This window comes from Panicum virgatum, chromosome 1K (genome assembly GCF_016808335.1).
Source record: "Panicum virgatum strain AP13 chromosome 1K, P.virgatum_v5, whole genome shotgun sequence".
Taxonomy (NCBI): Eukaryota; Viridiplantae; Streptophyta; class Magnoliopsida; order Poales; family Poaceae; genus Panicum; species Panicum virgatum.
In genome coordinates, this window is record NC_053136.1 from 38,831,332 (window position 1) to 38,858,334 (window position 27,003).

Here is a 27,003-nt window from a genome sequence, read left to right on the forward strand (position 1 = left end):
ATACACATCCGTAAAGAAGTTTTATAAATAGACTTCATTTAGTATTTCATGCATGCAAAATTCTCTTCTCGACTCGCGTGTTCTAAAATCTGTAGAACCAAACCAAACAAGGGCCTTATCTAGCTCATATTTTTAGAGGAATTTATTTATCTTAGCCCGAGATAAATAATTAGGTCCATTAAAAAACAAACAAATTATTAGGTCCATTCAGCCCACACTCTACCCCTCAAGCCCAGCCCGTGTAGAGCCCACACGCGGCCGAGTTGTCTGGCTGGGCCCATGAACCTTATCCCCTTCCTCTGTCTTAAACCCAAACGTCCACTTCCCCACCACTCGCTTTCGCCTCCTCCGCCCCTCCTCCTGCCCACCCGTCCGCCGGCCGGCAATGCTCGCCGCCTCGCCCCCTCCCCGCCTCCCTCTCCGCCACCCAGTCCGCCCCCTCCTCGATTTCCCTCTCCCATCCCCTCGCCGCCGCTGCCGCTCCACCCGCGGCCGCCTCTGCGGCGGTCCCCGCCCTCTCTGCCGCCTCCGCGCGGACGCCGCGGCCGGGCGGCGCGCGGGCATCGTGATCGACACCGACGAGGTGGGCGAGACCGGCGACCGGGACCTCCCAGTGGACGTGTCGTTCGCGCGGAGGCTTCCGCCCGCGCTCACTGTCGGCGACGGCCTCGACGCGCTGCGGCGGGCCGCCGATGAGCTCAAGGCCAGCCCACCTGCTGGCGCCAAGAGCGGCGTGATCAGGTTCGAGGTAAGCTGCGAGAATCATCGCGACTCTTTCGTGGCGTTGGTAATAGGATACTGGGGGCTAGTTTGGTGAAAGACTGAAGCGTAGTGGGTGCAATTTTGACTGGTTTGGGTGTGGGGAGCACTTGCGGAGCTTTGGGGGGCTCGCTTTGTAGTTTCGATGCTCCTATCCTTGTTTCATTTCCATCACTAAAGTTGAAATTTGATTTGCGCCGTTGAGCAAAGCTGGCATTAAGTTTAGATCACTCGCTGCTGGTCAATTCGTTCTGTTAGCATGCAAACCATCTCCCTACCAATTTGCTATTGCGTGATCTGATCATTAGTCACCATGATTTGAAATGGATGCCGCATTTAAGTTTGATGCAATGAAATTCTATCATGGATTCAGCGTCTCCTTTGGTGTTTTGGACTTATGGCAAATGCAGCCTTTGGGTTTGCTCTGAAACATGCACTTAGTTTCCCCTTAGGGTTCAACGAGACTTTATCCTACATTCTTTAGATTAATATTTACTCAAACTTGTGCAGCCAGAGTACTGTTTTCTGTTGGCATGGAAATGTGCAGCATATACATTTGTCTAGACTTTAGGGCAATATTATTGAGTTGCATGCACCAACCAATTTAACCCAAAAGCTTAAGCTGATGGGGAGAGGTGGGCAATTCACTTATATTCCAACAAATATATACATGAATTCGCTCATCCCTTGAAGTCCAAGCAACATTGGAAGATGATTAAACCAACATGCATTGGTGCAGGTACTTGTTCCACCCAGTACAAAGGCACTCAAGTGGTGCTCTCAGTTTAGAGGATCATCCTTGTTTCCTCAGTTTTATTTATCGAGGAAGCTAACCTCTGGTCCATCATCTCAACTTGAAATATGTGGCATTGGTTCTGCAATTTGCTTGCACGGTTCCTACGCAGTAAAAAATGGATTTGATTTAGTATTGAGGTGAGGTTCCACCCCCTCCCCCTCACCCTTTCTCTGACTCATGCACACACACTTATTCCTAACAAGATTAGGACTTACTTTCCCTGCAGATATATTTCTTCTGACTCACACTTGATAAGGGCTTATGGATTTGTAGGCATGAAATATGACAGGGAATCATCATTCATAGAAGAGAAACTTGGCTCATATTACTTCTTCATCCCTCAGGTAAAAACTAAGTATTGTGATCAGCCTTTGTGCAATATAATTATAAACTCAATGTAGAAGTCATTTTATATTCAGATCTCAAGTTTCATGTATTATATTTGTTTTTTTACTTGATTCTGATGGCTCACATGGTCACATTGATCCAAAGCTTAAACACTTAGGTTCCTTGTCCAGTGTTAGTTTTTCAGTGGCCCTCAAAGTAATCTGTTGCGTGCAAGATGATTCCTTGTTCGAGGCGTCAAGCAACACTATATTTAGTTCTTACATGCATCAGTAGTGTAATTGCACCAATATTGACAGTGCTGAGCTTATTTTATGTAAAAGGAAAAAATACTGAAAGTTGTATCTGAAGTATTTTTCAAATGAATGCAATGTTTGCTGACCAGCATTGCCTGTTGGACCAAGTGTTCAGCTTAGCGAGCCTTACTTGGTCCCTCAGCAAGTTGGTGAATGGAAATGTCTGGCTGAGTATTGTGGCCATAACATTACACGATCATATAATTTTACACCTCAATATTCATTTGAGTTTTACTTGTACAAAAGCAATGCTACGAAGAGAGTCCAAAGTGGAAATTAGTTTTGTTGAGGGATGAGGTCTATTTCATTTATGCAAACTAGTCGTGTTGCAATCTATACTAAGTCACAATTGTTTCTCAGTTATTGTTTGCAGGCATCATGTAAATATTTGACTTTCTACATTTGTGATTCTCAGCAACATTTATCTTACAGGTTGAGTTGAGCGAGTTTGATAGTTGTTCCATTTTATCATCAACCATGATTTGGGATGACTCTGTTTCTCACACATTCGAGGATGCAGTTTCTTTGTTTGAATCTTGCTTTAATCAGGTATGTGGAATTCTTCAGGTTTCTTGACTTCTTGCTGAATAATTTGCATTTTGTCTCGTCTTATATCTCGCTTATTTATAGCCTGTTTTTTTTTTTAACTTCCCCCTCTTTTATTTTGCTATATAAGCTGATCGAGTTTACAAAGGCTCGGTTATGTAATGTATGAGACCTCACTGTGGATGCATTATTATGCTTCTGTAACATCTGATATAATAAAAATGGCCATTTGCAAAACTGCCCTTGTTTTGAGGTCCAATTTCACGTTTGCCCCTGTTTTTTTAACTCTGATATAATAAAAAGCTTATTTACTTTGCCGGCCTTTGACACTTTTAGGTCATCTCAATAAATATATTTGCTTATTTATTAGTTCTTTATATTTTACCAACAGATACAAAATAGCTATGATCCTTTGGATAGCATTTGTCACAAAGGTTTGGTACCAAGTTACATTTCTGGAGATGCACATTTGTCAGAGACGGGGAATCCTCAGTTGGTAATGTTTCTGCCTTGGATTGTGCATATTATGTTTGAGAAAAGTATGCTTTACGAATTCAAAACATGGAAACTTTTGCGGGGCAATGGTGGTTGGTGGGTGGGGGTGATCTTCCTATGACCCTCTGACACTGGTTGTTAATTCCAATTTTGTTGGATCCACCTTAACAGGTGTATTTGGATACAGAACTGCTCGCCACAATAGATGCAGAAGGTATCCCCTTAACCTTGGTAAGTTTCCTGGAGCATTATACCTTGCTCTGTGATTGTGGTTGATTTTTTAATAATAGATTCTGCCCATTGAAGAATTTCATGCTTCTTACAAAAGATACTCCCTTTGCTTCTTTTTATAAGGCATAATAGGATTTGAAATAGTTTTTAGAACTGTACTTTGTTCATCACTTCCTCCTACAATTTTTCATTGATTTCTTCAAAGTCAATGCCGTACTAAAAGATTTGTTAAATAAGAATATATTGATATAACTTTCATATCATGCACATAATTTGACTAATTGTTAGTTAAAATTTTATAGAGTTTGACCTTTTCAAATCCTAATTTTTTTCCAGGTTTGACCTTATACGCCCAATAAAAAGAAACATAGGTATTTTATTAGTTGATATTTTGTCCGTGTCATGGTATAATTTTACCACATTAATTCAGAGAGTGTGTGAAGTTTTCTTTGTCCCTTAAATTTCATTTGCAGTTTGAAAGTAAACCTTCTATAAAAAGGTCTGCTAGATCCTGTAAATCTCTGAATCATTAAACTGGTGGGGATGACTAACATGATGGTGCCACCTAGCAGTTGGGAGCTGAAAAATTCATGGTTAAAATGGACCTAACATAAAAAAATGAGTGACAAACAAACATTTTCTTTTGTTAATTTTCCTTCTTTTCTAAAGGTCTGTAGTTTATGTTCTTTGTTATGTGTGCCATTGAATTATATCCCTGATCATCTCTGGCATTTATTCTTTTGCAGGACAAGTTTTTGACTTCTGATCAGTCATTTGTTAGATTTTCACCAGAGTTCCTCTTTTGTTCAAACATGGTATGATTATACCCAAGTATCTTTAGCTGCATTTGGCCAACAATTCATTATTAAAAAACAGTCCCTTCGTATATTAGGCTTTTCTACAATCTACAACACCTACCAATTAAAAAAAATGGACATAATTACACATAAAAGGTGTATGATTATAATTGCAATGAAAAAATAAGTCTACGGTAAGATTAAGAAAGATTAAATGAGTTCATCACTCTATAACCAATTAACCATAGCTAATAATATTCTCTATCATTTATAGGAGTTATACATGCAACAAAATGAGACAGAACCTTTCATCAAGCGCTGCTCTAACATTAATTTGGCATGGGCATCCCTTGTAGTTGAAGAATGTGTTAGACTTGGTTTCACGGTAAGCTTGACCAACTCAAAGCCTTTAGCATGTCTAGAATGCTTCTGATCCACTTTGCTTTAGTACTTCTGTATAGCTCCAGGGTCGAGATCTTCCCCACTTGCACTTTCTGCTACATGCCATCCTTTGACAACATGCATATCATGTTACGATGAACGGTCACTTGGATTCCATGCTCTTGGCTATGGGAGAGGTTCAAGGAAGCCAGCAGTAGTAATCACATCGTCAGGAACTGCTGTATCAAATCTTCTTCCTTCAGTGAGTGGCAAATTCCTCTTTCTTAAAAGTGCCCCATTTCCTTATTCCAGTATTCTGAGCCTTCATTTATATGATTATTTTTCTCTATCAAATCCAACAAGTTTGGATAACTAGTGCTTCTTTATAGCTTCATATGAAATTATAAAATAGGAATCCCATAAAATATGATCTGGGTGTGTTAGTAGATTAGTTCTTTATAAATCAAAGAGAACATTTTCTAGACTGCCTAATCAAGTTTCGTTGGGCCACGTGTAGGTGGTTGAGGCAAGTCAAGATTTCATACCAATTATATTACTCACAGCTGATCGTCCTCCTGAGTTGCATGATGCTGGAGCTAACCAAGCCATCAATCAGGTACCGGTGATTGCATAGATTCTAAAATACAAATTTCTTGAGGGCAGTTCCTATTCTCTGCATGAGTTTTGCACATTACTCTAGAATTTGAATTACCTTTCTTATGTGTACATAAATATTGGATATGTTGTTTTCTTAACAATTATGAATTATCATGTGAAATATACCAAGTGAGCCTTAAGATTTATTATAACCCTACATAATAAAAACCAATACATAAGCATGCACTTGTTAGAATTGCAGGTTTGGCACTTGATTTATTTCTCTTTGAGCCCATTGTGTTGCCATGCAAACTCATTGGCAAGTTCTATCCTTTGTTCTTCAATGAAACTTGTGGACAGTCTATCTCAACAGTTTTCATTTTCATTTTTCAGGTCAATCATTTTGGTACCTTTGTAAGATACTTTTTTAATCTCCCTCCGCCCAGTGACCAAATTCATGCAAGAATGGTTCTCACAACACTTGACTCAGCAGCCTACTATGCAATGCAAGCTCCACAAGGCCCAGTGCATATAAATTGTGCTTTTAAAGAACCTCTAGATTACACTAATCGGGATTGGAATCTTGACTGTTTGAGAGGTTTGGATAAGTGGTTTACAAATAGTGAGCCGTATACCAGATACCTTATAATGAAAACGGTTTCTGCATTCGGTAATTATTCTTGCTCAGTAATGGAGATTCTGCAGATCATAGAGAAGGCAGAACAAGGGCTTCTATTAGTTGGTGCTCTTCATACAGATGATGACATGTGGGCCGTGGCTTTGCTAGCTAAGCACCTCTCCTGGCCAATTGCTACTGATATTCTGTCTGGACTACGATTGCGGAAAGTAGTAAATTTGTTCCCACAGTTTGATAAGAGAATTTTATTTATAGACCACATCGATCAAATTCTATTGTCTGATTCTGCTAAAAACTGGATAAGCCCAGATGTCGTTGTTCAGGTTTTTCTCCTCATAACTCATGGATTCTATGTTTTCGGACCATTCCCCTTTTCTTTCTTTCTTTATTATTATGTATGTGTGCGGTATTTTTATTATGTCATAATGCTTTTAAGTCGGTACTGTTTGATTGGCAGATTGGTAGTCGTATTACTAGCAAACGAGTGGGAATGTTTCTCGAGACTTGCTCCCCATCTTCCTACATCTTGATTGATAGACATCCTTGCCGTCATGATCCATCACATGTTGTCACTCACAGAATACAAGCTAGTATAGTGGAATTTGCTGCTAGCTTGTGCCGGTGTACTTTTCAAAGGAAGACAAGCAGATGGACAGATATTTTGATGGTTGCTAATTCAGTGGTAAGATCTGGAACATGGTAGCCATCTTATAATAACATAACGAAATGCCTTTGAGCATGCGATGGATATGACAAGACTTCTCCATGTGTATATATAATTAACCTTTTTCTGAACTTAGCCATTTGTTTCATGTCTTTTAGTCCACCTAGCAAGCACTCTTATACCTTTTTTACAATGGATAAAAGGGTTAACGGCTTATTGAAACCTCAAAGTAGCACTAGCAGTTTTTACCATGTACCTTTTAGCTAAAACATTGACATAAGTGAATATTTTATTTCATCTGAGTGAGATTTAAATGAAGTAGCTTACCTGTTGCAGCCAATGTATTTGTGCTCTGGAGCTTAACTATAGCGAAACCTCTAGTTTAATATTGACCAGAGATTTGTGCTACTCTCTCCCTGGAAATAACTGACAAAACCTTTTGCCCCTTTTGCTATCAAGTGTTCTGACAATTGTTGCCTAACTCCAGGTTGCTCAGGAGATAATGTTTCAGATACATTCGAAATGGTCACTTACAGAACCATATGTTGCTCATGTAATTGGGGAGTCACTTTATGGTGATGCTATCATGTTTGTTGGAAACAGCATGGTCATCCGAGACTTGGACATGTTTGGCAAGGGCTGGACTGATTACACTTCAAATGGAAATAGCCTGATGATGCATCATTTTCTGGAGTTTGTTGGCACATTAGTGGCTGGAAACAGAGGAGCAAGTGGCATTGATGGTTTGCTCAGCACGGCAATCGGATTTGCTGTTGGATCAAACAAGCATGTATGTTGTTTCTTTAATTAAACTTCATGCTCTAGTGAAAATGTTCTTGTATATTAGAGGCAACAACAGATCTAGTCTGATTAAGTGAATATGTTCTTGTATATTTTCTATTTATCTTTGACGTGAGCCTAACTTAAATAATTCCCATACTACTCCCTCTGTTTTTGTTTACATGTCACATTACGTTTGTCCTAAGTCAAATTTAGCCAACTTTGATCAAATTTATAGAAAAAGAATAATAACATTTACAATACCAAATTTGTTTCAACGAATTCACCATGAAATGTATGTTGATAGTGCATATGTTGGTTAGTATAGTTGTTGCTCTATTTTTCTCTAGAGTTGGTCAAAGTTAGCTAAATTTGACTTAGGACAAACCTAATATGACATGTAAATAAAAACGGAGGGGTAGTATAAACAAACATATTGTAGTATTTGCCTTAACTTGTTCTCCTTGAAAAAGAAGCCACACTTATCAATAGATGTTTGCTTCATCATTCACTTGAGGAATGAGGAATACAAGTACAATACAAAAACAAAGCAAAAGCAAACAAACCAGATACTGGATAAGGCACACTGAAAAACAGCAAACCCCCACAACCTGTAGAGCGCCAATAACACATTGATCTCACAACTTTGACTCTGTATGTTGTCAGGTATTCTGTGTGGTTGGCGACGTATCTTTTCTTCATGACACAAATGGATTGGCACTTCTCAACCAAAGGTTTGAAGTTCGAACCTTTCTCTGCACTTGTGACATTGACTCTCGATCGATGGTCCATTCCTATTAGATTAACTTAGTGAAAGTCATAAAAATAATTGATACTCCATTGGCCCAAGCTACTCCTGTGTTGTCATGACATTGGATGGTAATATTCATTAGGGATAATGCTGTTGACATTATTGAAGGGCACGGAGGAAACCTATGACGATAATTGTTGTGAACAATCATGGCGGTGCGATCTTCAGCCTTCTACCAATTGCGAAAAATACTTCACCACAAATTTTGAACAAATTCTTCTACACATCGCATGACATATCAATTTCCAACCTCTGCGCTGCACACAGGTAACATCAATTGGTATTCAGTTCTTCTGCTTACGTGTCCCATCTGGTTGTAATGACTTTATGTTGGCATCTTTCTCTTTTATTATGCCTGGAATTGTGTACTAGCTTCAACTTGCCAAAGTTAACTATTTACCATTATTTGTCCCCAAAGCCCATATATAAACTAGCGACTCTGAAAGGTGTTGAGATTGTTGGTTATGGAGTCTATTATGTGTAATGAAATATTTCTAGTGCTAAGTTTTTTTCTTCTCAGCACTCTTCACTACTTGTGTTGCAGGGTAAAGCATCTTCTAGTTCAAACAAAAGCAGAGCTTCATGATGCCTTGGTGAAATCTAAAGTGGAACAGATTGATTGTGTGGTAGAAGTAGACAATAGCATTGATTGCAATGCCGACTTTCATAGGTTGATATCTAAACTAAATTTCTTTTTACATTCTTTTATAATTGTTCTCTCCATCATGTACTTACATTTCTACTAGTTCTGCAGAATTATGAGCAAGTTCTCTGCCTATTCTACAACTCAGTATCTGGATTATCTTCTGGGAGATCCATGCTCTAAGAGTGAGTTAGATGCCATGCCTGTTTATACAATTCATGGAGCAGAATACATGCTGTACAGGTATATGCGGTGATCCATAATGATATATGTAATGCTGCCACCACCACATTTTCCACAATTACCTTTATAAAACATCATTTGAAAACAGGATCCAGCTTTCTGCACCACGTACCTCTGCGCTATCTGATGGCAGATTCTCTCATGAAGGGTTTATTCTGAAGCTTTGTATGGACGATAACATCGCAGGATTTGGTGAGGTTTGTCTCTAACACTTCTGTAATTTCTATTGTTTCTCTAGCATAGTGCATATTTCTGTTATTAAGTTGCCTGTAATTGAAGCAGGGCTACTGATATGGGCATTATGACAGTTGAGGAAAGTCTACTGTTCTCTCATAGAAGAGGAAAGTATATGTACAACAGTATATATGGATAATAAGATGGTGACTAGTATCTTGTACTGCACAAATAAATATTTTGGTATTAATTACCATTTCCCAATTTAAATCTCCTTTAAATAGTATACATTACGGACTTGGTAGTGGTGCTCTTTTCCCTCCTTCCCTCCTTACAGGAAAATTGTGTGCCAACATGTGAGGCGCATCATAACCAAAAAACCCGAGCAAACCATTCTTTAGAAAAACACAAACAAACTACATCTACCTGACTCAACCCACCTATCACAGCATAATCATTTGTAGGTGGATGGAAAAAATTTCCAATATAGGCCAATGGGTGGCATTCAGACTGACTAGATTTGATTGGACAGAAGGATATCATCGTTGAACATTTTGCAAATAACTCTCAATACGTTCAAGAATAACAACAACAACAAACATAGCCTTTTCAATATGTTCAAGAATCATATACAAATTTTCTTCTCCTGAGAGCTATGTATCCTAAAGTGAACACCCAACTCAAACACCCAAAATTAGAGTAATGGATCAAATATGGCAAATAAAACAGGAAGGAATGATCAAATGACAGAATTTGGCTCAAGATTTATTGGATTTGGATCTGATGTGTCCAGATCTCATCCTGATATTACGTGTTCGCATGGTAGCACCTAGCAATGAGGTTGTGCTACTAAATATGCATCTTAGAGCATGTTCAAGAGTTTAGTTTTGATCCACTTCTTGTAACAGGTTGCACCAATTGAAATCCATGAGGAGGATCTGTTGGATGTCGAAGAGCAACTTAGATTTCTTTTCCACATGATGAAAGATTCTGTGCTAGATGTTATTCCTTTGCTGAGAGGGTCCTTTTCCAATTGGATATGGACAAACCTTGGGATTCCTGTAAGAGAACTTTTCAAACTTTTTAGCACTGACTTCTCAAGAGATTAAAGTTTTCTCCTTTATACTTCATCTCAGCCTTCTTCAATATTCCCAAGTGTTAAATGCGGATTGGAGATGGCCATTCTTAATTTACTTGCGTCACAACGGAAATGTGGATTGTCTAAATTTCTCGCTGGTTCCAACCCCTTAGTACGAGATCAGAACAGTTATGCCAGCATAGAGATCTGTGCACTGGTAGACTGCAACGGTACTCCAATGGAAGTAGCACTTGCTGTCGCCAAACTGGTTGCTGAAGGTTTTACCACAGTTAAACTGAAGGTAACTATTCAACTGTTTCCGTAATCATAATGCATGATTAAGGTATGACATTTTCATTTTCAAAATCTCTTTGGAAGGTTGGGCGTCGTGAAAGCCCCATTGAGGATGCAGCTGTTGTTCATAAAATAAGAGAAGTTGTAGGATACAAGATCAATATCCGTGTTGATGCAAATCAGAAATGGACATATGAACAGGCAGTTGAATTTGGATCTAGGGCTAAAAGCCTTCGATTGGAATACATTGAGGTACTATAGCTTCTATTCATCAGCTCTGTATGAAAACCTCTGAAATATGTGAAACATGAAACTTGCCTACTGTGGCACCTTGTTGCTATAGTACTGTTAGTTGGGGCTGGGATTCCTTCCGTTCCCCACTAGGCGTATTTTTGTCTTGTTTTTTTTCTTGAGAACCTTTTTTGCTTTTCTACAGGAACCAGTGAGCTCTGTAAATGATCTCATCAAGTTCTGTGACAAGAGTGGCTTGCCTGTTGCACTAGATGAGACTATTGACAACCTTAAGGGGGATGTAATTCCTAAGCTTCATCAATTTGTGCATCCAGGAATAGTTGCTCTTGTGAGTACTGAGAAAAACTTTGTGGGCTAGTTTTGAAGATTGCTTATTCTATTATATATCTGACCTTGCTTAATTGCCATGCTCAGGTTATTAAACCCAGTGTTGTTGGAGGTTTTGAGAAGGCAGCTCACATAGCAAAATGGGCTCAAATGCACGATAAGATGGCTGTCATCAGTAGTGCGTATGAGAGTTCTGTAGGTTTGGCATCCTATATACAGTTAGCACATTATGTTGACCAACAAAACTCCATAGTCTCCAGAATAAAGAACAAAGATACATGTGGGGTTGTCGCACATGGACTTGGAACATATCAATGGTTAAGGGAAGATGTATCAGAGCATAAGTTAAATATCCATGCAACCCCACTTGGTGATGGGATCCGAGCTTCAGTAGAAGATGCCTGTGGTTATCTTCACCACTTAAACATAAACAACAATAAGATAGAAAGGACATACAGTGAAGAAAAACTGAGGTCATATTCTATCCAAGTTGATGTGGACGATTGTTCTTATCTAGTCAAACTTCAAGAGGCTGGTGATCGAATAAATGTAAGAATTCTTATATATTGAAAATTCTTTTTTAAGAACATGCCATGCATGCATTTCTTTTCTCTTGAAAATTCATATGGTATATTTACTGGCATTGTTGCATATAAATTTATTCTTTTCATTTGACCACTGACCATACAAGTGTAAGAATTCCTCAATTCTGGGTGTGCGGCCTCTTGGCATGTGATCTGAGGCCGAGGGACTATTAGTATCATGTTAGGAATAGAGTGTAAGTTAATTGAAAAAGAGGTAGAATATCATGTCAAGGATTTGATCTCAATATATTGTTTCTGCCTGCAGGAAAAGGTTGTTCTTTTGCTTCATGGATTTCTTGGTACGAGTGACGATTGGGTTCCCATGATGAAAGCTCTCTCCCCCAGCGCACGGGTCATTGCTGTTGATCTTCCTGGTCATGGCGAGTCACAAATGTTGCAGCATCATGTTGAAAATTCAGAACAATTTCCTGTTACAGTGCAATCACTTGCAGATTTGTTGCTGAAGTTGATATGCCAAATAACTGATGGTGAGGTGGTGGTGGTTGGCTATTCAATGGGTGCTAGGATTGCACTCCACATGGCACTAAATCAAGTTCACTTGGTAACTTTCTCAATATTTATCTTTTCTGTGCTCTTCTTTCTTATGCTGATTCTGAGCTGGTTATGGCAGAGTCCAAGACAGATTCGAGGAGCTGTGATCATATCAGGAAGTCCTGGATTGAGAGATGAAGAGAGTAGGAGACGTCGTATTGCTATTGATAAATCAAGAGCTAAGTTCCTATTGTCTTGTGGGCTCGAATGTTTTCTTGAGACATGGTACGCTGCAAAAATGTGGACCAGGTGAAGGAGCTGACTTATTTGATTATTTCCTGTGCAAAGATGGAGATAAACTATACATTGTATCCCTAACATGTATATGCCATTATTCTTTTCCTTTATGTGGCAGTCTACGAGAGCATCCAAAGTTCAATTCTCTAGTGAGGACACGCAATAAACACAAGGACATTAAAGCTCTAGCTAAGGTTCTTGCAGACTCGAGCGTAGGGAGACAAAGGTAAGATTACCTTCCTGTACTCTAAATTTGCATCGATGGTGTTATGTGCATTCCTGTTTATAGCGGTACCAATTGTGTCAATGAGTTTGAGTTGGTACAGACATGTCAGACACTGATAATGAAATTGATAAGCAAATGGCCGGTTGTACTTTCCTAGTAGACAATATTCAAGTGATTCTGCCTTATGCAAGTTTCATTGTGTACCAGGTCCCTGTGGGAAGACTTGAAACACTTGAAGAGGCCTCTACTCATCGTTGCAGGTGAAAAGGACACAAAATTTAAAGACATCTCACAGAGAATGCGCACCGAGATAACACAGCACAGCGAGTGCAGATCTGATGGTCGTGGTGGAGACGAGCTCTGTGACATGATCGTTATCCCAGATGCCGGGCACGCTGTGCATGTTGAGAACCCTCTTCCTTTGGTAAGGGCCGTGCGGAAGTTCTTACAAAAGCTGCACTGAGCACACCTGAACATGCAGATGCAGGGGGAGTTCAGACAAAATGGACACTTCAGGTTTGTTGGAATTGTCCTCCGATGCAGGGGAGTTCTCCGTTCTACATTGCAATTTGCCCGAGTAAATTGCTTTTTTCGTGGGAGCCTGCATCTTGCATCTTATGGTCGTCTATGCAGCAACTTTTCCCCGTCTGAGCCTTGGTTAATAGACAAAAACCCTCCATCCTCCATGGCCTGACTTCCCGTATGGTTCGTCAGTTCATGTGATGCAATTAATCAGTGCAGCTTGTTCTTTGACGTGGGCCAGCTTTCTACTGCTTTTCCCACTGGCAGTGGCAGCTCTCAGCATGTTCACATCTGGAGTCAGTGTGCTCAACTATTCTACATCCGCCTTCGGGCAGCAAGTTTGGTCAAAGTTTTACTGAGCTGCAGCGATTTAAGATGACCTCCTATGTAAATCTAAGCAGCTTGAGGTATACTACCTTCTACGAACGCAGTGTGTGACTGCTTGTTTTTCCTTGGTCTTTGTTGGGATCTGGGAACCGGCCGACTGTCGATCCACTGGCTTCTGTGCGATTCCTGACTGTAAAAAAGTTTAAAAAACCTCCTGGGGGCGCGTGTTAGGAGGCTGGGATCTTGGTCCGTAACGACCCGACGCGAGACGGGGCTTTTTATTAACCGAGACACCTGACTCCCTGCAGCCGCGGCACGTGAGCAGATCGACGTGGTGGTGGTGGTGGTGGTGCCGTGGTGCGCCGTGCGCGCTGCGGCACCGTCTCGCCCGCGGCATTGGCAGGGCGCCCCAGCGCCAGCAGGGAGAGGCGGAGAGCTCAACTCCCGAAGCCCGGCCACCAGCCACCCCGGCGGGGAGAGGCCGCGGCCACGCAGGACGCACAGCGCCCACACGTGGTGCGCCAGTGCGTGCACCGTGCGTGGCTGGGCGCCGCACGGTGCAAAAGAACGCCTAGGGCTTGGTAAACAACGCTCGTGCACCAGTACGGGCGCGCGCAGATGTTTTATTACTTGTATAGTTGTATATGTGTATATATAATAAGTGGTGTAAGAGATCTCGCGGGCTTGAGCTTTGACCGCCGGATCGGTCTCGAGCTGACTACCAGCAAAAAAGGGCATCGCCGCTTGCGTATAAAACGTCCACAGAGATACATCTTCACCTCCTCTCCTCGTTTTCCTTGCGGCTAAGCTTGATTTTTTGGAGTGGTTTTGTCCATACAGAAACACTCACCGTGTAGCATCAGTAACAGCTCGCCATGGGTTGCAGAAGGGCCTCTTCGGCCACTCTTCTCATGGTCGCCTTGGCCGTCGTCGTCTTGCTCGCACTTGACCCTCCCACTGTTGCTCATGCTCGCCACGGTGAGTGCTCTTGCCATCTTTGCACTGTCTGCTATATATGTGCATTTGAAGTTCGTATAGCGTACATTGTGTTCGCATTTCCTTGTATTTTTCTGAACTTATTCCTCTCGATCGTCTTGTGTTGATCCAATTTGCTGCCTATTCGTCCTTGCAGTGACGAGCACGTCCATGTCGACCGGCGAGCATTTGTCTAGAAAGAAGGAAGGATTATTGCAAGGGACGAGGAACCATGGTGCGGATCACAGCAAGAACACTGGTGAAACCGTGCGGGTGGAGAAGGGGTTAACGGGAGAAGCTGCGGCCGGCGCGGCCGGAGCAAGCCTCGGCCGCCGCGGAGGAAATGCTAGTCCTGCTGCGTCTGCCGAGAAGGTTGTGGTTGCGCGCTACGGGCCCAGGCCTCACCCTAAGAAACACAACTAAATTCAGGTCTAGGTATCCGTTTGCTGTACCTATTTCTTCTTGTAGCCTAGTATTTTCTCCCCCCCCCCCCCCCCCCACCCCCCCCCCCCCCCCCCCCCCCCCCCCCCCCCGCCCTCTAGCTTATGTCTCTATAGGTGAAGATAGGATAGGATGGATAAAACTCCATAGATCATAGCAGTGTACTAGTCAGTTGAGTCGCTTGCCATCACTGAGAAATTATGAGAAGTTAATCTTACTTGATAGATCAGATTCTCAGTTTCTCATCTCGTATAGCTGGAAGCACTGATGCTTGGTTTGAGTTGCGTCACTCGTCATGCGCCCAACCTTCTCTGTATGTAGTTCAATCGCGCTCCTTGGAATTTGGCAGTGTTTTTTTTCTTTTCTTTTCACTTTTGTTTTAGAAGCAGATCAAAGAAGTTTATTAATCTTGATAGAGATCCTCGTCTCGTATAGAACAGCTCTGATGTGCTTGTTTTAAGTTTAGTCGGTACAAGCTGATGAAAATCAACCCAGGCTCATTGGTGGCAGCATTCTGTTTACTTCTTCCCGTCTTCCAAAAATTGTAGTTCATTTTAAACAGTGAAACAGTCACCAAGACACTATTTCGATCATGAGTCAATCATATTAACACTTTGAAAAAAGAGTAAACTATATCAAAGGTCCATCAACTCGTAGGAGGGTATTACACCTAGGTCCATCAACTTTGAAATTGTATTTCTAGACTCATAAATTTTTAATTTGTGTCACATAAGGTCCACAAAACTCTGAAAACTCATTCCTAGATCCATAAACTTGTAATTTGTGTCACCTAGGTTCATACCCCTCCATCTAGCCTTCATGCAACCCCAACATCAATCTACATAGTGCCCGCACGTTGCTGGAATTTCACTAAAAGTGTGAAATTTAAGCCTCGGATTCGACAAGTGCATAGGGAAAGAGGAGCGAGGAGGGATGAAAGACTTATTTTGGAGGTTATTGACATATACTAGGATTCAATGGGGGCTTACGGACTGTCTGGTAAGTTATGGAGCTTATATCTAGATATGACCTCGTATATGGATGGAGATGAGGGGTGATGATTTGAAAAAGGTGGTGGAGGTCACGGAGAGACTCAACAACATGTGTACCATGGTATGGGATATTATGTCCTATGTGACTCAGGTAGCCGGGCATGATGGTGCCAGATATTGTGGCGAAAATGTCACGACGACGTCAGACTTGGATCGACCCAGAGTCGTTCTCGGTGAGGGGTTGAAAGATATTCATGGACAACAATATTAAAGTGATGATCTTTGTAGGCACGCCTGTAGCGACACGACTACTCATGGATGAAGTTCATGGATCTAAAATTACACTTTCAGAGTTTATGAAACTAAGTGCACAAATTACAAGTTTATATATCTAAAATGCACTTTCAAAGTTTATGCCCCATGTTTTCAAAGTTTATGGATCAAAGTGACACAAGTTACAAGTTGATGGAACTAAAAATTTACTTTTGAAGTTCGTGGACCTAAATGATATAGCCTTACAAATTGGTGTATCTTCGGTGCATTTTACTTTTTAAAAAATATCAATGGCAGATCTAACCATACCATTTCCAAAAGTTATCCAAATGTATAATTAATCCTGTGCATCCGAGGATACTAATAAATAAGAAGAACAGAAAAATACGCGTCCTCCCCAATAAACAGATTCCACATAAGTAACAGGCAATGCAAGATGTGGGGAGGAAAAGGGAAATAGCTCTACTAGTTGAGCCAGCCGACTTTTCCAGTTTATTCTCTTTCAGAGAACACTATTGAAACAATCGAAATCAGCTGGCTTTTCCACCAGCAGAAACAGCATAATAAAAGAGTTCATGAAACTTGCCTGCAAGAATACATGAGTGCATCTTTTCTTGTCATGTTAATAGCCCAGTAGCCCACTAATGTTGTGGGCTTCGAGCTCACGAAATCACGGGCGTTCTGATCATTACTCCCGTCTAACACAACAGTGCAGTTTCAAAAAAAAAAGAAAAAACACAACAGTGCAGAGTGCAGACCGCTCGCGCTAGTACGTTATGTTCTGTGCGAAGCGGTTGGCCCTTTTCCTCGAGTCGGCGCGTACTCCAGGCCTCTTTAATTTTACGGGCCGTGTGGAGATCCATTTCGTCAAACAATATCGTACGTAGCCTCCTAGGTTGAGACGGTACAGTGTGGAACGATTGTCTCGATGACAGTGCGCCAGTGTTCTCGGAAAGAAAATAAACTGGAAATATCGGCGACAAATTTTTCTTCTTCTTTTTTTACCGTCAGTTGGTGGGAAAGCGTCTTAGATATAAACTGGTCATTTTAATTTTGTTCAAATATATAGTTTTTTTTGTCATACTTTAGATATACACTATCTCTAGACACATTATAAAAGTTAGGTATATTTAAAACTCTATATAATCTATGATTTAAGACGGAGAGAGTAATAAAATTTCATGGCTCTACAGATCACCAACCAACACACGGTGGATTAGAGATGCAGGTGAAGAACACAAGAAGAAGAAAAAAGGGCTACCCCAAATGCTAGTCGACAAAATTTCCCGGGCCTTTGGTAGCACGGCCCACACACCCCTAATTGTTACGGCCTTTTCACTCCACAAAACCTCTCATCCCTCCTAAATAGGAGAATTTATCCCGGCAAATATCATTTCGGCTTAGCAGTACGGTACTAATACACGGACAGAAATGTAAAGCGGTTGCCTACTGCTACAGTATATGCACGCCTTCCATCAGAACACGCCTTGCTCGAAAAAGGCGTACCGTCACGTACGATGCCGTGGTAGCAGCAGATCTGGGAGTGCACGGCCTTTCTCCTCCGTTCAGGCTTCGGATCGATGCGTCGCAGGCTCCTGTTTCCTACCGTACAGTACTCCAGCCAGATTTCTCTTCGCCTCTACGGCTCGTATCGGGATCCACTCCGTCAGACGAAATCCAACGGTTTTAATGGCACTCGGATGCGGATGGTGCGGTACACGGCCTCTCGACCGATGGCAATGCCAATGTGACAGTGGCAGCAAGTACGGGCGGACGGCTGGGATCGACCCGGGGAGGCGATCCATCCGTCAGAACCAAACAATCCAAGGCACGCGCCGTACAAACGAAGCTGCTTCATCGGTGGGATCTGAACGCCTCAAGTAAACCAACGAGAAGACCAATTTTAATAATATAGAATAGAACGAACGAATTTTCACAGCATAATAAATTTATGCAACCAAAGGATGTACACCTAAATCAACCACCTCTCTCTCTACTAAGTGTGATCGATCACTACTCTCCCTCGATCGAACGAAAACCATGCAGGAACGAAAGGAAGAAAAAAAAAGAGCAATTCACTACCCTACAAGAGCTATATATACCTTCACGTTCAAGCCACTGCGAATTCCGGCAAGCCGTCGTCGTCAACCTCAGCTCCAGGTCAATAGTAGGAGCAGGGCTATGCGTGGCGCGCCAGCGAGGAGAGCGTTGGGGATGTTTCGATGAGTGGTATTTCCTGGGAAAGTTCAGTGCCCAAGCTCGAACTTGCTGTCCGGTTCCAAACTTTCCAAGGAAATACGTACCATCGTCGATCCAAATGGGTTCCCGACGATGTTTGTTCACCTCCGGAGAGCGCGCACGAGCTGAATTTCAGCAGAAGATGCGAGGGCGACCGCGGCCGATCAGAACTTACAGCAGATGAGCCCTTTCCTCCAGACGCGGCGCCGCCTGCTGCGCCGGCGTTCCGCCTTCGCCATCCTCACCGGGCTGCTGATCCACTCCCTCTGTAACCTGTTCATCGACCGCAGACTATTCATTAGGTTTGGTACACATTTGAGGAAACAGTTCTATGGTTACTTTTTTTTTGTTTCAAAAGGCAGATTACGACCAACTATTAAGAGTTTGCATGTGCTTGTTTCAGGACCAACAATGAGCAGCGCAACCTTCCTCACAAATGCATATTGTTTGCAATCTGATAAAGTGGACGGTGCAGACTTACACTGGAAATGCGAAGGACCGGGTGCTAGTGGTGCTGCTATCCGACCGAAGAGAGACGTTCCCTGAATACGCTATATGGCCGGACATCGACACTGGCCCTGACATGATGCTGGGGCCAAAGAAGTTCGGTTCAGAGGGATTGTCGTTGCCAGCTTGAGCAGTTGCTTTTGAACTTTCGGGCATCGTTTGTTCCACCCATGAAGAATGATCTTGCTCAAGGGTGGAGCTCTTACTGACTGCATCGTCGGTGCCTAAGCAGTGCTCCTCATCTATCTGATCAGCGACACCGCCCCTCGCGCATTTCTCTTTATTCTCCCCATTCGCATCACTAGGTTCAGCATTGCTTGATGACGATGTAGCAACTGCTGTTTCATCCACTGCACCAGTGATGGCCTTGCTAACAATAATTTCACTATGATCATTACTCTTCTCAGATGATTGAATGTCTGAACTACTACTACTCACAGTATCCGTCCTGGGTTCAGCTGTTTCGACCTCATCTAATCCTGAGGAGCCACTTGCCACATTGTCAACGGTGTGGATGGAATCTGTGGAAGCAGCATCTGTGATTCCTGGTATAGAGTACTCAGGTTCTGAGGGATCCTCTAACCTATGATCAATGAAAGGGTTGTAGCGATCAATTTTTTGTGGTTCTCTCACATCCAGTGTAGCAGCTGCATCATGATATTCTGACATCGTTCCTGAGCAACCACTGGTACTATCTTTACTGACTTGCTCACTGGTGTTGGTCAAAAAAACCTGAGCATCAGGAAAGCCATCTTTGGAAGTCTGTAAGGATAACAAAGCTTTCATGAAGTACACACATGGAAGAATTTACCACTGAATTTCGAGAATGATAGTACTAACGAGGCAAGAAATTTAAACTATCTGTAAGTCGTAGCATCATACCTGTCCAACTTCCACATGAAGAGAGCACTTATGTTTTTCACTGCTCTCGGAATTTATTGTGCTTGCATGTCGGGATTCTTCTGCACTTTCGAGGAGAAGTAACTCTTGCAAACTTATCTTCTTCTCACTGGGATCGCTTGCAGTGTAATCAGTAGTGATCCGATCTTCATGATCATTCCCTTTGCCAGAAGAGTGCTGTTTCTCGTTGTCACAATCAGGAACAAAGTCAACTGGTACAACTGTTCCTAGTTTTAGTTCGTGCACAGACTTTCTAGAATCATCTTTCTTCCCATATCTTGTGTCACTGTTTGCATCGATCATTTGGCAACTGAAATTTGGGGATGACCTTTTATCTACTGGTTTTTCTTCTGAATTCTTCCGATGAAGCAGTGCCCCTTCATCAACACAGACATCCTTGACAAAATTACCGCCATAATTATCAGAATCCACAGTATCTGCCAATTTTATCTCCACGACATCCTTGTAAGAAACATTCTGAAGTGCGACATGTCCACTTATCTGCACCGTATCTTGTGATGGATTTTTGTCTTCTACCATTTTATATCAAAAACTCAGTATCATTTTACGATCAAATTCTAATATCTAGTTTCTGCGACCATCAAATGTAGTTTTCCTGCACACAAGTTCATGAGAGAGATTTTCAGTGTGGAATTCTTCATAATTTTTTCACGAATACAACAATAAGACTTTCAGGAGGTAAAAATAAGATATATGTTGCATCAGTAATAACATGGTTTTCTTTGATTTGGTTTTCTTTGATTTGAGTATTTGCATGCCCAACAAATACCAAATTAGTGCTAAATATCTATTGGCAATCCATAAAGAACTTAGTGATGATTTTTTGCAGTTTTATTTGCTTCTTCAGTATGGTTGCTACATCCCTTTAATCAAGTGCAGGCATTAAAATTTCTTGTTGTGGCTCCAACTACATTGGCCTAAAATTCGTGATGGCCTTGAAAGAGACAGTTCCTTCTATGGTTTGAACAAAGAGACCGGTGGCAGCAGTGGTGGAATTAATATCATCATGGAGCCAAGTCAAGGCACAAAATGTCAGTCAGTCTCAGTTGCTGTTAACAACGCGAATAGCTTTCAGATTATAGGAAGCGGAGTCAAGTTGTGCAGGACAGGTAACAGCAACTGAGACTGATGGCAACCCAAATACCTATTGTCACCTTTTCGGAGTAAGACTAGCACCTGACCTTCAGTGTCCACAATTTGCTGAAGCAATGGTGATCACAACTATTGCATTTCTTGTGACCATTCTGAATGCTTTAAATATGTTAAACTCTAGATTTAATACAACTAGGTTCCAGAAATTGTATCGTCATTACGTTTACATACTGAGAAACCACCTGCTACTTATTATACATATTGTCCAGCGAGTGGATATTTCAACTTTCAAATTGCACAGGACTGTTCACCTAACAAAGCTAACTAGAGGAAGGAATATTCTGGACTCACTAACCAGAGCTAATTATGTAGCAAAAACTCATCCTAAACTCCAAAAAGCCCCAGACTTGATGAGAGCATTGCAGTTAGTTTCAGCAACAACTAAATTTTTGCACTAAGGCAGTAAGAAATAGGTAAAAGATGCAACTGAAATTAGTCTCAGATGCCTAGCTTTATGATGGAGAGAAGCAGCCTGCAGATTTAGATTCCATATATAGGTCGCAGGAAAGGTCGAAAGGAAGAAAAAAAATATTTAATGTATTGTGCAGATATTGAATTCCAAGGTTTACTGGTGACAGAAGAAATGCTGCACTTCCTGAAATGACTTATCCTTAATAAAGATGTGAGTTGTCCTGGTAAGGCTACGAACCTCACAATCTTTGCATGGTCCGGTACAAACTGACACACCAACAGAAAGCAGATACACGCCAAACTAACTACAGAGTTGGCACCAGAACAAGAGGCCACATCCCATGTACACTCCACCCAAAGAGACGTACAATACAGCCACCTAGATTCAGCATCCCAGACCCATTCGTACGCCCAAAAAAATATTAAAAAAACTTTTTTTCCCTTCTTCTTCCATGACTGACGGATCGACATACTAAATTTCCATAAAAGACACAGTACAATCCAGGACACCGGCGATTTAGTGACCTTGATAACCTTACCACATCAACAGGAGGGTACCCTCTCTTGTCGCAGACGTACGGCAAAACACTACCAGCATCAGTACGAAAGCTCACGTAGAACTGAAACAAACGCGTCACGCGACTAGTAGAAGTGAGCTGCGCGACAGTTCCTCTTTCACCAAGGAACTTGCGTAGACGAAGAAACTTCAATGGGATTAACTGCATGTATCGGATTTTTCCTGACGCTGGGCAGTGCCCCCCACACAGTAGTAGATGCAGGCAGACGCAGGCATGGAAGAACTCGGCAGTCGGCAGCAGGCAGCTATAGTACTCGGAGAAATTTCGCGGCAGAAGCTAATCTAATAGCAAATCACCACTAGTTTTTCTGGTGAAAGGAAACATAAAACCATACTGCTACCTCTCATGTGGACTAGTTCTCAGATCAGTAATGTTTTTTTCTCTAATCTAGGAGTTCAGAGATCATGGCCAAAAAAGGAGCAGGACCTGATATGACAAGATGAGACAGGAAAAAAAAAGAGGCAAAGCTCTGAGAAATCATGAACACCGTCAAATCGCATACATAACCGAGCAAAGCAAATAGGCAATCACACTGAAATCGAGAAATGAACCACGAAAAGAGGGCGAGGGGAGGAACGGAAGAGAAGGATCAAGAACTCACCACTTCTGGGATAAAACCCCGGAATTCTCTGCTCCTCCTCCGCTTCTGAAGCCGAAAGAAACGCCGCGAGTGGAGATTGGCCGGAGCCCGGCGAGGATGGAATGAGAAGGGGATCAGGATCGCAGGAAGCCCAACGACCAGGAGAATTCGGAGATGGAAAAAAAATTCCAAACCCCGGGGGTGGGCTCTTAAATAAAAGGCGTGAGAGGCACAGCTGCGCAATAAATTTCGTGTGCGCTCTCCCTCTCTCTCTCCACCTCTCTTTCTCTCTCCTCTCTCGATTTGTATTTACAATTAGGCCCCTCGAGGTCCAGAAAACAGGTCCTCGGATTGCTTAAAACACGAGTTGCTAGGACAGTTCATGGTACAGGTTTGCTGGATTTCTGGTCTAGTGGCGTTTAGTTGTTGCAATTATGCTAAAATTTAGGGCCCTATTCGAATTAGGCATTTACTCCAAACTTGACAACTCCAATATTTGTGAAGTACTAATGTCCAAAATTTTTAATTGTTGACATTGCCAACATTTCGCATATGTGTTCATTAATCAAAATTAATTAACTTGCAATATATGTCTGCTAATACCAATTTTTGGTCTGTGCTTAGAAAAAAGTGATTTTTTATTCATGTTATTAAAGAGGCCAGTTAATTCCAATATATTGGATTAAAGGTAATTAATATACAAATGACTCCACTTATGAAACCAAAATTTGATAACCATGTTTGCAGAAGCTTTTGTGTGTTACAAATATATAAAAGCATCATGCAGGTCAAAGATATGCTCCGTTTATCATGTCAAGAAAAAAAGGAAATAGTAAGAAATTTAAAAATTATATGCTATTTATAAAATGACGTGAATAGAAATAGTTGTAAAAGGTTTATCATGCCAGCTTTCAAATCTACCTTTGATTGTACTGGCCAAAAAGAATACATCTATGCGCTCGTTTGGTAGTGCAGCTAGAGGCCATCACTTTACAGCCTGCGGAACTATATAGTGCAGTATTGAGGGCTCGACAATGGGGAAAAGTGACTGTAGAGCACGTTGGAGGTATGTTAAAATGGTCCTTCCATTTTTTTTCAATCAATGAACCCAAAGGATTTGAATAAATGAAAAATAGTAGTACAAGTGCAAAACCCTGCAGCATAAGCTGAGGAAAGAAACGTCCTATGGCGAGGGTGCAATAGCGAAATGATACAGGAGAAGTCAAAGGAAAGAAGGCATTAAATACTGAGGGGTAATAGCAAAAACCAAACCGCTGGAGAAGACAGCTCTCCCGCATTGAAGTACCCTAAATTCCAAACCACCTCTACGGACCCAAAATTTATTACGCACATAAGAACCAACGAAGCATTTCTGGAAGGAAAAACAGAAAAAGAAATCAAAACACAAAAAAGTTTCCTCAGGAAAAATCGAACAAAAGAAGAGATTTTATTGCTGCAGTGGCGAAATGGTCAGACGCGGGAGAATATTATTTCCTTAAAATAAGGAAAATATTTGGATTCACGTTATTTATCTTATGACCGGCTATAATTTTATCCATACTTACTTACCTTTTTCATGGATCCTGCTGCTTCCGGTATGCTCATCTAAACCATCAACTATACCAGACCAGACCACTCAACTGGAGTGGTACATGCAAGCGAATTTCAAATTTTTAAGAAGATTGTAATTCTTAAACCATCCATCAAATTCAAATTATAATTGCACAATTGTATCTCTTTCGAAAAACCCTTCAAAACAAAGCCTCAATTGCATATGTTTAGATAATATTTTTAAAAACACATATATTGTTTATGTATAATGAAAAATATCAAAATAAATTAGTTAAAATGATCAAATGATCTGCTAAAGTTGTTTATTATTAATCATGCAATAAATATTTTCATACTCCAACAAAGTTGTTTATACCCTCATCTACTAATTACACCAATCAATCTATTTTCGCAACATCAGTACCAATATCCAATTAACTGAACTCAGGCGTATGAAGGAAAAACAGTAAGCAACTTTTGCAAAAATCATAAATAAATTAAAATACACTAATATAGTGGTGTGAGATCTTGTTTGCAAGCTCTTATTGAAACAAACATAACAGTGTAACTGGATTTTGATTTTGATGCTCCATTTTAAAACTACAATCTTTTTTACTTTGAATATTTTGACATTATGTGCATGCGCATGGCTACTCATTCTTTTTCTTCCCTCACATATGCATGGACGTGCTTACATCATTTCTTCCATTTCTTTCTCTTCTTGCCCGCTCACATGCATGCAGTATGCAGATACCTGGTGTATTGACGAGGAAAGTAAAGCCTGTAAAGTTTTTCCTGTCAAAAAAAAAGGAGGACCTACCACGTAAATTAGTTGTGTCCATTTATCTTTAGCCCTTGAATAATTTGGAAACAAATAGTACATGTCTTGCACGCCTAAATTAAAACAAGGAAATTTCGCACGAACATACATTATTTTGTACTCCAAGCAAGGCATTAACCTACTATGTCCTTAAGCACGACCATGGCCACACACAAAGTAACTAAGAGCATCACCAGCAGTTTGGGAAATCGAGTTGTCATCTTTGATTTTTGGCAAAAACATTAAAAATATTCCTCCAACAGTTTGGCAAAAGACTTGGCAATTTTTGGCAACTTGGGAAAAACCAGTCTCCAGCGTGTAAATATACGCGCGCGCGCGGCGCGCGGTTGGCATCGTGGTTTCTAGTCAGGTGGGAGGATGAAAAAAGAAATAAATAACAGAGAAGTGTTCCTGATTTAAGTTTTCAAGAGGTGGAAGGGCATCAATATAATTTTGTTTCTCTCTCAGGGTTCCTGATGTAAGTTAGATCTGGATTTGGCAAGTGAATTATGCCAAACTGTTAGAGATAAGCTCTTTTTTTATTTGGCATATCTTTTTAGAAGTTGGCAAAACACAAGATATGCCAAGTAAAATATGGCAAACTCTTGGAGATGCTCTTGAAACGCAAAAAAATTTGCGAAAGAATCTTGCTAATTTGAAGTACTAAATGAAGTCTATTTATAAATTTTTTTGCAAAATGGGTTGTAAATTGCGAGACGAATCTAATGATGCTAATTAATCCATGATCAATTCATAATTAGCAGATGGTACTGTAGCATCACTGTTGCAAATCATAGATTAGTTAGGTTCATTAGATTCGTCTCGCGATTTACAGCCCATTCATGCAAAAAGTTTTGTAAATAGATTTCATTTAGTACTCCATGTCTGTGTCGAAATATTTGATGTGACTTTTTTTCATTTACGGAGTTTATGGGTTGGGAACTAAACAAAGCCTAAAGCCTGGCCAGGCAAATCTTTGTGCAAGGCGTGGACCAGACTCCATCATGGACAGTAACATAACGGAGGCCAATGGTGTGGAAGGCCATGGTCCATGGGCGGTGATGTTTGACTTTAGGGGCAATTTTTGGAAAAGGGTGAACTGGTGGCAATAGGTAAAGACGAGATTTGTTTGAGAGCGAACAGAAGGGAGTGACGTGATGTGTGGCTCTAGGGGGCAAAATGTTTCCGGAAACAGATTGATAATAATACAAAAAAATTATAGCTTCTCAAATTTTAACATCATACTAGTACGTAGACCTATGAGGTGACGTACAGCGGAACAGCAGGAGGTCGCTAGAAGCGAAAAAGGGTACTTGGTTGCGTACTTGTGTTATCTTCTTCGCTTTCGTTTAATTTCAGAGAAATTGGATGTATTTCTTCCCCTTTTAATGCAATTTCGGGCTTTGTTTGGAGAAAAAATAAATTATTTGTCAGTACCTGAAACAAAATCGGGAGCAAATAAAATAAAACAAAGCAAAAACAGCATGCATTGGAAACAAAACCAGAGGGAGAGGAGAACACATTGTTTCATGGAAGAATCATGCCAAACGCACTTGGCAGCTGCCCCCCATCTTTTCGTTCCCACTGAACGGATTAGTGGGCGAGTCGGTTATGATCCGTCCCTACTAATCCAGTGACTGATCAGTATAAATCATGTCATTATGACTAGCAATACAATACTCTAGCCCAACCTTTGTGTGTTGCAGAAGTCATGAAGATGCATGCTGTTGCTGTGTTGCACTTCAAATTCATTCTGAGCAACCACGGCTGTGTTTAGATGAGGTGAAAAAGAGAGAAAAAGTCACATCAGTCACTGTAGCATACTGTAGCACTTTTCGTTTGTTTGTGGTAAATATTGTCCTACTATGACCTAACTAGGCTCAAAAGATTCGTCTCGCAACGTACATCAAAACTATGCAATTAGTTTTTTTATTTAACTACATTTAGTACTCCATGCATGGGTTATTTGC

General features: G+C 41.1%; 3 protein-coding genes across 7 annotated transcripts; 2 read left to right on the plus strand and 1 right to left on the minus strand.

Moving 5' to 3' along the window:
* The first annotated feature begins 349 nt into the window (after positions 1-349).
* Positions 350-13,804, plus strand: LOC120706507 (protein PHYLLO, chloroplastic-like). Of its 5 annotated transcripts, XM_039991189.1 has the most exons (27): positions 350-748; positions 1,499-1,692; positions 1,782-1,899; positions 2,629-2,745; positions 3,134-3,238; positions 3,409-3,468; positions 4,215-4,283; positions 4,540-4,650; positions 4,714-4,908; positions 5,164-5,262; positions 5,637-6,203; positions 6,338-6,562; positions 7,032-7,334; positions 7,991-8,058; positions 8,244-8,402; positions 8,680-8,805; positions 8,890-9,021; positions 9,110-9,218; positions 10,104-10,256; positions 10,332-10,574; positions 10,652-10,819; positions 11,004-11,147; positions 11,234-11,695; positions 11,996-12,292; positions 12,362-12,531; positions 12,638-12,745; positions 12,953-13,762. In XM_039991189.1, exons 1-27 carry the CDS (start codon positions 386-388, stop codon positions 13,206-13,208), a joined length of 5,121 nt encoding a protein of 1,706 aa, XP_039847123.1. In that variant the 5' UTR covers positions 350-385; the 3' UTR covers positions 13,209-13,762. The 5 variants fall into 5 exon arrangements, with proteins under 5 accessions (XP_039847123.1, XP_039847116.1, XP_039847132.1 ...); XM_039991182.1 differs by having other exon boundaries at positions 11,996-12,531; positions 12,953-13,804; XM_039991198.1 differs by lacking the exon at positions 350-748 and having other exon boundaries at positions 1,829-1,899; positions 11,996-12,531.
* Positions 13,805-13,947: 143 nt separating this feature from the next.
* On the plus strand, positions 13,948-15,051 carry LOC120706534. The gene is made up of 2 exons (XM_039991218.1): positions 13,948-14,572; positions 14,727-15,051. The coding sequence occupies exons 1-2, from the start codon at positions 14,470-14,472 to the stop codon at positions 14,990-14,992; spliced, it is 369 nt and encodes a 122-aa protein (XP_039847152.1). The 5' UTR covers positions 13,948-14,469; the 3' UTR covers positions 14,993-15,051.
* Positions 15,052-18,156: 3,105 nt separating this feature from the next.
* Positions 18,157-22,905, minus strand: LOC120706546. The gene is made up of 4 exons (XM_039991227.1): positions 22,684-22,905; positions 19,903-20,536; positions 18,995-19,782; positions 18,157-18,786 (listed from the first exon to the last, which is right to left on the minus strand). Exons 2-4 carry the CDS (start codon positions 20,458-20,460, stop codon positions 18,678-18,680), a joined length of 1,455 nt encoding a protein of 484 aa, XP_039847161.1. The 5' UTR covers positions 20,461-20,536; positions 22,684-22,905; the 3' UTR covers positions 18,157-18,677.
* Between the last annotated feature and the right edge of the window lie 4,098 nt (positions 22,906-27,003).